Source organism: Loxodonta africana, chromosome 12 (assembly GCF_030014295.1).
Source record: "Loxodonta africana isolate mLoxAfr1 chromosome 12, mLoxAfr1.hap2, whole genome shotgun sequence".
NCBI lineage: Eukaryota > Metazoa > Chordata > Mammalia > Proboscidea > Elephantidae > Loxodonta > Loxodonta africana.
The window spans coordinates 30,589,810-30,599,503 of NC_087353.1; the positions used below are offsets into that span (position 1 = coordinate 30,589,810).

Sequence of the window (9,694 nt, forward strand, 5' to 3'; positions counted from 1 at the left end):
GCAAAGTGATAAGCAATTAAAGACTAACCCAGACCAAACTGATGAGTAGAATCAGTGTAGTCTATCCTTTACTGTCATAATTCCTTTTCCTAAAATTAGGGGATGGCTAAAACAAATAATTAACAGTATTAAATACATGCTTTTGATTCTATAACACAAATGCCTATAATAAATCTATAAAAATTATTTTAACGCACCCTATTCATTCATTGGAGCCCTGGTGGTGAAGTGGTTATGAGTTTGGCTGCTAACCAAAAGGTCAGCAGTTCAAATCCACCAGCCACTCCTTGGAAACCCTGTGGGGCAATTCTACTCTGTCCTATAGGTTTGCTATGAGTTGGAATTGACTCGATGGCAACTGGTTTGGTTTGGTTGGTTTTGGTATTCATTATTTACTGAATGTTTACTGTGTGCCAGGTACTTGGTTCTAGGAGGAAAATAAGATAGTTCCTTTCCTTGAAGAATTCCTATTCTAACTGTATAACTGAACCAGTGAGCAAATAATGTGTACACTGAACTCCTAGTAAAGCTGCCAAAGTCAATGGAAACAAAGTGGAAAGAGAATTCGTTCTGCCTACAGGGATTGGAGAAAAAAGTCAGCTGAGGGGAACCTTAAAGGGTAAGTAGTACCAGTGAAGGGAAGAAGGGCATTCTAGAGTGAAAGAATATAAACAAAGGCCCAGAGAGGAGAGTGAGTGGGTGACTTGTCTATAGTGAAGACTGAGTTATAATATGGAATGACTAAAGCTGTGTTGTCCAAGATACAAGCCATTACCCACATGTGCCTATTTAAATTCAAATTAACATTAAACAGAATTAGAAATTCAGTTCCTCAATCAAACTAACCATAATTTCAAGTACTCTTTAGCCACATATGTCTAGTGTCTACCATATTGGTCGGTATAGATAGAATTATTTCTATCACTGCAGAAAGTTCTACTGGACAACTCAGAATATGAGGGCAACGTAAGCCTGTGGTCTCAAATGCATACAGAGCTTAACCTTTAAATAGAAGTGGCTTATGAACTATTCTGCAAAGTTTCTTCAACAACAGCCTTGGGGGATGCCAACCCGATAGTATTGCTATGGCTTATTTTACCCATTCAGCTTCTACAATGGAGTAGAAGTCTTAATTTGAAGAAAGAAACCCCTATTATGGGCAGTTGGAAACCACCAAAATTTTTAAGCAGGGAAATGACACAATCAGATTTAGGCTTTAGATATATAAACTCCCAAAGAGTATCCATGATATGTGAGAAGAAGACTTCATTCAGCATATCTTATAAAGAAATACACAATTAAGAATATGCACCAGTAAATTTATTCCACATGAAGAATTGTGTGCACACACTAAGTATGTTATTTCCACACAAAAACCAGCAGTACAGTAACAATATTTAACATTTTGGTCATGAAACTCAAAGATATGTCAAAAACTTCTCAAGGTACACTTTTCAGTTACTAAATTTCCTATATCTGTAATCCATGCTTGCCCAATTATAATTTAAAAAATATACTACACTTGTATTATTCATTATACTTTGAGATGCCTTTGCTGAAATTTTGTCCTCCAAAATAATAACTGTTCAGTAATAATTGTCATTAACTTCAGAATATCTACATGTACCTCTTAGCAATACTACTGTAAAATTGAAATTGTTTTTTCAAGTAGCAAGCAGTCACGCCACACCACTCCTGGTCATGGATACGACTGACATACAGTTTTATAAACAGGCTCTCTTTTACTTCTTGTCTCTATTTTAATATGCCAACCATCACTTCACTGATATCCCAGAGTTTTCTTGCAACAGACTCATCCATAGCTTTGGGCAATAGTTCTTCTTCTTTACAATCCCCAAAGTACTTTCCTGACACACCTTCTACCTCAGGTGAAGAGGCTAAATAAATAGAAGTCTGGGCTCCTTCTAATGGAGTTTTGAAAAAAGCCCACGATACCAAATTGAACAGTGGTTTGACCAGCAGTGGAATATTTATGTGTCTCCCAAGATTAGTTCGTACAATACCAGGATGTAACACATTGACAGTAACATTTGTGCCTTCTAAGCGGCGGGCTAGTTCTCTGGTAAAAAGAATGTTAGCTAACTTGCTCCGACTATAACAAAAACTTTTATTATAGCTTTGTTCACAGTTCAAGTCTTCAAAGTTGATGTCTCCATATTTATAAAGTTTGGAAGATACTACCACAATCCTGCTGGGAGCTGAACTTTTGAGGAGTCCAAGAAGAAGGCTGGTGAGCAGGAAGTGCCCGAGATGGTTCACTCCAAACTGCATCTCAAATCCATCTTCGGTCTTCATGTAAGGGCACTGGAAGATCCCTGCGTTATTGATCAAGACATCCAGCCTAGGCTCTTCCTTTAAACGTCAAAGACAGAGCAGCAAAATTATGAACACAGGCCTTTAACTGCTTGTTCTGTTCATGATAAATAAGTTGTAATAAAAAAGGCAACTAAAGGCTAACAGTTTTCAATTTCAGGTGTTAGCTTATGAATGAGAACTATCTGGCACGTTAGCAATTTTGCTTTTAATTCGTGGGGGTAGGGATTCCTTTGCAGGCTGTTCCTGAAATAAATCCTAATATTCATGATATTCATGACCGTTAATTCAACAGTCTCTTTTTCTCATTTATTAAAATGATATGCAGAAAGATATTTATCCACAGCAATCTGCCAGTAGGAGACTTAGATATTGAATCTAAGGCTTTGTTTCTGATCTTATGCTTTTATAACTTAAGAATAGTTACTAATACATATATTCTGATATTTATTTTACTAGAAAGTTGACTATCTGATCAATACCAGGATCTTTCTTAAAATGGAAGTACAGTTAATTTGGGGAAGGGACACTTCTCTAGTTCCAGAATTCTCCCCGTAAATTCAGGTGAACTATGAAAATACCTATTTGAGAGTTATCATATAAATACTCAGATCATATCAACATCACAATAAATGCAGTTGTGTTAAGATTTTTAAAAAATCCTGGCAAACTACTGAAATTCTATTAAATGTCTCTATGAGTTGTCAACATTGAGAAAAAAATGAAAAAAAAATTGCATGCTGCACAGGGGTCTGGACTTGTGCTAAGTGCTTTTTGCATGTTTTCTCATTTACTACTTTCAACAACCCTATAAGAAAACCGAAGCATAGAACTTAGGTGACTTACTTGCCCAGGGTCACAGAGCTCGTAAGTGGCAAAACAAAGGTCTGAAGATGAAATTTATATACTAATGCTTCTTCTTTTAATTAATAAACCACTCTGCCTCTCTAATCAGGGTTTTCAAACCACTGCTAGAGAGCCCCTGTGAGCTAGAGTTGATATACAGGAGAAGGCAGGTGGCAGAGATGTAACTAAGGCATGGCAGGTGGGGTGTGTGCCCTGGGCACCACTTGAGGAGGGGTGACAACAACCAATTTCTATTGGCCGTCATAGTTCCCATCACCAGCAAGGAGAGATCATTCAGCGATTTAGAACTAGTTGCCATAAGCGACTGTTTTCAGTAGATAGGCCCTGCAGGTCAGCATCGCTTATTTCCAGAGCTATTAGTAACAACACTAGGGGCAAAGTTAAGAATGCTTTATTCTGTTGTTCTCTGAGGATAAATGACAGCATGGGGATGCAGCCTGTTTAACTCATTTCCTTCAAACTGGCGTAAGCAATAGAGAAGGCCAGAGATGCAAACTAACATTGGAGAGAACATCATGAATCATTCAAAGAAAGCTTAAAAATTTTTCTAAACAGGTAATATAAAAATACCAGAAATAACCCAGTAGATCACAAATACTATGTCTCACAATAACAGCAAAGGAGACTAACAGGGATGGAGGCGGGATTATCAACAAACACCTTTAATCTCTATCTTGCCTCTAGAGTTCACAGTTCTTTTTTTTCCCTGTGTGAAAAGAACCTTTTTCCAGCTTCAAGGGGCCTCCTGCTTAAGACATCTGTAGAGTAGAATTTTATACTTTGACCATATCCCCTTACATCTTTCCAGATCAGAGTGCTAAAATGTAGACTGTCCTGAAGTCTTTACATCCCCTAAATCATGTAAATTGGCTTTCTTTAGCCCTTTCCTGGCTCCTTTTTGTCTCTCTTGATGGACAGAGAAAGAGAAAGGCACAACATGTTCCAGGTGTGAAGACACAGTGATGACCCTCGATCAAATTAATTTGAGGTCAAATTTCAAATTTCACTGGCCCTTCTGCCAAGTATAAATGAAAAGAAAAATGTGTTAAGTCTCTCAACTGTTATCAAAGCCTACCTTGTCAGAGGATTAACTGTTTCTCATTCTGTCTGTCTAAGCACCTGTAGCTTTTCCAATAGTCAACTTCAAAAAAAAGGCAAGAGTTCACCCGTGGGGGAAAGAAAGGAGTGTTCTTTTTCACTAATCCTTTGGAAGGGTTTCCTGAATCAATCATTTCTGAACCATCAGTCTTTGCTGGGCTTGTGTTATTTGAAGACTTTATCATTTATTAATTTTAAAATTCAAGGAAATAAATGGCATAAATACCAAAAATGCCAACCTGTGGGAAGTCTACATTTCCTTTTTTTCCTTTCTGGTTATAGTCACTGAACTTCAGAGCCAGGTGAAAGCTTAGAAAAAGCTTAGAAGACAACAACTTATGTAATTGGTTCTGTTCCATGTGGCCAAAGTAGTATGTTTTTGTTGCTGTTGTTAGGTGCTGTCCAGTCGATTTCGACTCACAGTACCCCATGTGACAGAGCAGAACTGCCCCGTAGGGTTTCCCAAGCTGCAATCTTTACAGGGACAGATTGTTAAGTCCTCCCTTGGAGCCACTGGGTGGGTCTGAACCGCCAACCTTTTGGTTAGCAGATTAGTGCTTAACCATTGCACCACCAGGGCTCCTTAAAGTAGTACAGGTATCACTAATAAGAAACAGATACAGCCCCATTTAATGAATGTAGGAAAACCTAAAGCATCCAACATCTCATATATTAGTACTTATTTTCCTTATCTCTCTGTTCTCCATAGTGAAATACCAGCAGTAAAAAACAAACAAAAAAACACCGCTGCAGCTCCCAAACTGTGCACCAAGTGCCCCAACTCCCAGGGTGCTGCTGGATATCTTAAATTTCAAGGGGAACACAGTGATATTCTGCTTGACACCACAAAAACTACCAATTCCAGGTAGTTCACAGCTACATTAGTTTGCGTTATGCTCCTTCCGGTGATGTCACATTTTTGGGGAGCTGGGTTTCAGCAATGCCTACACCAAAAAACAAGTGCCATGCGAAAAATTGATGTGGGACAGGAAATGAGGGTCGCAGTATGCCATCTGATTCCAAGGTTTGAGAAGTTGGCACAGTGTCTAACAGGTACACACATCCCGTGAGTAAGTAATTACGGTTATTTAAGAATGAAAGATCATTTTTCTTTCAGTTAGGTATATTATTTTTTCAAACAACTACTAAGTTGTTAAGACATAAATACTTAGACAGTTGTTTGGAACTAACTGCTTAATAAATTAACTGCTAGATACTTCTTTTGCTTTAGGGCACAAGGAAAAAATTACTGGTCACTAAGGGTGCCCTAGAGAAGCCCTGGTGGTGCAGTGGTTAGGCACTTGGCTGCTACCCAAAAGGTCAGCAGTTCAAACCAACCAGCAGCTCTAGAGTGGGAGAAAAGATGTAGCAGTCTGCTTCCTTAAAGAGTTACAGCCTTGGAAACCCTATGGGGCAGCTGTCCTCATAGGGTCACTATGAGTCAGAATGGTAATGGGTTTGGTTTGGCTTTGGTAAGGGTACCCTAAACTGAGAAAGTTTGGGAACCTCTAATCTGGAGTCAAGAAACTATTTTCTATATGTACTTTTCTTATGCCAATACATTTTAAATCTCACTCTTCTGAATGCCCTCTTGCAAGTCACCTCTGCAAGAATCCCTCCCACCTCAATCTCAACAGAGGGCATCCATGCCAGTGAACTCTGTACCATCTGTACCAAGAAGTTCTCCCACCTCACTCCCAGGCAAAAGGAGTAAACGTAAGAGTTAAGAGCAAGGGGTTTGGAGAAAGACGATGGGTAAGTTACTTAGCCTACCTATGCCTCAGTTTTCTCATGCTGTAAAATGGGCATATTAATTTCTACCTCTTAGGGTCACTGTGGGGGTGTGATGATAACAATAATAACAGCCAAGGCACTTTAATTTCATTTAAAGTATCTGAATATTTGGCTCAGGCTCTGGCATATAATAAACCTTTGAAAAATACTAGATACTATTTTTATCGCAGTCCCAGTTTAAAGTATGACCACTGAGCTTTCAAGCTCCATTCTACTGGAAATCGCCCAGGATCTGGTTAAGAACGGTGTTCATGAGTCCACTGGTGGCATTCAGCTGAACTCCCTACCCTAGCACAACAACAAAAAAATGGATTGTTCCCTCCCCAGGACCTCGGCTGGCAACTTCCCCAAAGGCTCACAGGCTCTGTGAAAGAGAAGATGGCTTAATGCAGACTAACCTCTGACAGAGGAAATACAATTCAGAGACCTGGTGAATCTACTCCTGGGCAGCCATTTCATAATAAAATATACTTCAGCAACTGGCTTATTATTTTCCTCTTGGGCCCATTCTTTTCTCGACGTCCTTATAGGACGGGAAAAGGCCCTCTAAATTCTGTTTATCTCCCAGGGCCGCAACTCCAAAGGCGCCTCAAAGTCATTTGCTCTTGTGCTGCTACCAGCAGGCTCAGTTATTTCCAAGGTCCCACCTCCAGCCTCTCTGGGGCCGCCCCTTCCCCGCTCAGCCCCGCGCCCAGCAGAGCCCGCCCTTCCGCTTTCCTTCTCCCTCCATCCTCTCCGAGTCGGCTCTCCGCGCCCACACCTGGAGCAGCTCCTGACAGAAGGCGCGCACGGAGCGCAGGGAGGCGAGATCCAACTCCTTGACGACGAGCTCCCCGGCTCCGCCGGCGTCGGGGTCTGCCTTCTGGTCCTCGGCCTGGCCGACCTCGCGGCGGAGCTGACTCGCCGCTTCTTCGGCGCGCGTGCGGTCGCGGCAGCCCATGATCACCCGCGCCCCCAGGCGCAGCAGCTCGGCGGCGGTGGCGCGGCCCAGGCCGCTGTTCGCCCCGGTGATCAGCACGGTCTTCCCGTGCATGAGGCCGGGGTCCCCGCTGCCCTGAAGCAGCTGTACCCTGGACCCCACGAACCGCCGGGCCGCCAGCCACAGCCCCCCGCCCAGTACGGCCAGTAGTGCCGCCACCGTAGCCACTGCCATAGCCGCCTAGGTTTTGAGGGCCCACCAGCCCCTGTGCCGGAGTCCCGGGGACGCCGGTTTCCCTAAACTGAGGCTGCCACCTGTACGCGAAGAACTCTGGGCCGCGGCCAGTCGTCCCCTGTTGCTGCGGCGTGGGGCATGCTGGGACTTGTAGTTTCCCTTTCTAAAGCATCTGCTTTGATTGGTTGGGCGAGTATAGCGCTCCAGGTCGTGGTGTCCTCGGTGTAGCCTGCCAGTGGCCTCACGATGGAGGCTGAGCCCGAAACGCGAGTCTTCGGGCGGCTGGAGTTCATACCAATTGAAGTTCCAGAGTTGTGGCCTTCCCCGTGGGAATGCCTAGTGAGTACTTTGGATTTACAAATCTCTTTATAGGTCTGTTTTCAGGGCTACTTTAGGTGTTTTCCTTTAAGAGTCCCTGGGACTTGTAAATCACCTCAGTTTACTTCCACTCTCTTGAGCATGGTACCTGCCCAACTGAAGTCTGGAATGGTCCTCCTTTTTTTTCCACAGATGAAGCTAAGCACTTAGCAACGTGAATCAACTGGAAATGGAATGGACAGTGTTTCTCAAACTTTAGCCTGCATCAGAATCACCTGGAGGCTTGTAAACTACAGAAGAGTCTGGTCCAGTGCCAGAGTTTTTAATTTAGCAGGTACAGGATGGGACCTGGGAATTTGCATTTCTAAGAAGTTTCCAGGTGATGGTGATCTGCTGATATGGGGAGGACACTTTGAGAACCACTGAAGAAGACCATTAAGGCATTGGTCCCCATAGAAAAAGCTATACTCAAATGGTCTTATTTGACATTGACTGAGGTACAGTGGGAAAAGCTTGGGCTTAGTGTAAACACAGACTTCTGATCAGTCACAGGCTTGGGCCCTGCCATTAATAAATGCCATCTCCTGTGCCCCGTGGGAAAATGAAATGTAATAATGGATGGGAGAGTATGTTGTAAACTGTAAAATACTTCGTCAGTGTCGGGGGTTATTGCCACAGTGATACATCTTCAAGCTGAAAACGTTATACCTTTAGAGAAAGCTACTTTTCAGACATCCTTTATTCATCTACTCAGCCATCCATCAAACATGCACCAATTTCTTACTCTGTGAGAGCCATGGAGAAACAGGACACCATTCCTGCTCTCAGGGTGCTTACTGTCTGGTAATTCCAGAATCCCTAGGATGAGGGGAAAGAGGCATAACTTCTGAAGTTTGAAATAAGTTACCTAGATGATTTCTAAAGGGCTTCCTTCCATTTAAGAATGATGTGGCATCTAATATTCATAATACAAAGGAAAAAGGGCTAGATGACAGGAGAAAATTCCTTAAGAGTGCTAAAATGGTGTTCTGAGGAGGGAAAAAGCATTATCACTGAAGACTAGAGAGGGCGTGAGGAGTGAGAATGCTCCGCTCTGTAACCGATACGGAAACCCTGGTGGTGTAGCGGTTAAGAACTACAGCTGCTAACCAAAAGGTCGGTGGTGTGAATCCACCAGGTGCTCCCTGGAAACTCCATGGGGCAGTTCTACTCTGTCCTATAGGGTTGCTATGAGTCAGAATCAACTCGATGGCAACGGGTTTGTTTTTTTTTTTTTAAATCTCCAATATGAAGCTGCTATTCAAACTCACTGAGCCCCCAGCACATGTTTACTCTCTCTTCTCCTTTCTATCCAGCCACATCATGCCTATCCTTCAAAATCCAACCCGGTTCTCTCCATTTCCTGACCACTTCTAGCCCATACAGACCTCTACTTTCTCAACCTGACGCATGGCCATCATTTGGCACTGAGGACCAAGCATCCTCAATTGTTGGCTATTTGACTGTACACATTTGACTTCCTGTAGTGGCTTGTTACCGTTATAAATTTCCTAAAGGTTGGGATTATGTCTGAGTCCCTCTTCTGGTCTTCATGTAGGAGGATGCCTAGAAAATAGTAGGTATTCAGTAAATGTCACAACTGATATATTTTAGATTGTTTTGTACCAAATTAGGGTGTAGAGCAAAAGATATGCCACCTGTTGTCTTCTGTCAGCCAGAGCCACGGTTGGAATATGTATGTGTGGGTGAGGTAGAGATGGAGGTGGGGTAGACAGAGCAGGAGGGGTGTGGGGAAGATAGGAATATCTAGGAATATTTAGTCTGGTAACTGCAGAGTAGCTTAAGCATGGAACCTAATAGAATGACTAATCTGTTCAGGATGGTCTAAGGCCATTAATGTGAACAACTTGATTTAGAGGTAGCGTAACAGAGCAAAGAAGTATATAGCTTTTAAAGTAAACAAGACCTGGAACCTTAGTCCTGCCATTTATTAACTACCCATCCTTGGATAAACTACCTAATGTTTTTGAATCTTAGGCTCTTCATTGATAAATGGAGGGTAATAAATAATACTATGTAACAAAAATTTGGTTTGATGATAAAATGAAAATAATCAGCCCACTGTACCTA

The 9,694-nt window shown here is 42.4% G+C and overlaps 1 protein-coding gene across 1 annotated transcript; it reads right to left on the reverse strand.

Moving 5' to 3' along the window:
• Positions 1-1,298: 1,298 nt before the first annotated feature.
• Positions 1,299-7,405, reverse strand: RDH14 (retinol dehydrogenase 14). Its single transcript, XM_003411902.4, has 2 exons — positions 6,854-7,405; positions 1,299-2,373 (listed from the first exon to the last, which is right to left on the reverse strand). Exons 1-2 carry the CDS (start codon positions 7,244-7,246, stop codon positions 1,756-1,758), a joined length of 1,011 nt encoding a protein of 336 aa, XP_003411950.1. The 5' UTR covers positions 7,247-7,405; the 3' UTR covers positions 1,299-1,755.
• Between the last annotated feature and the right edge of the window lie 2,289 nt (positions 7,406-9,694).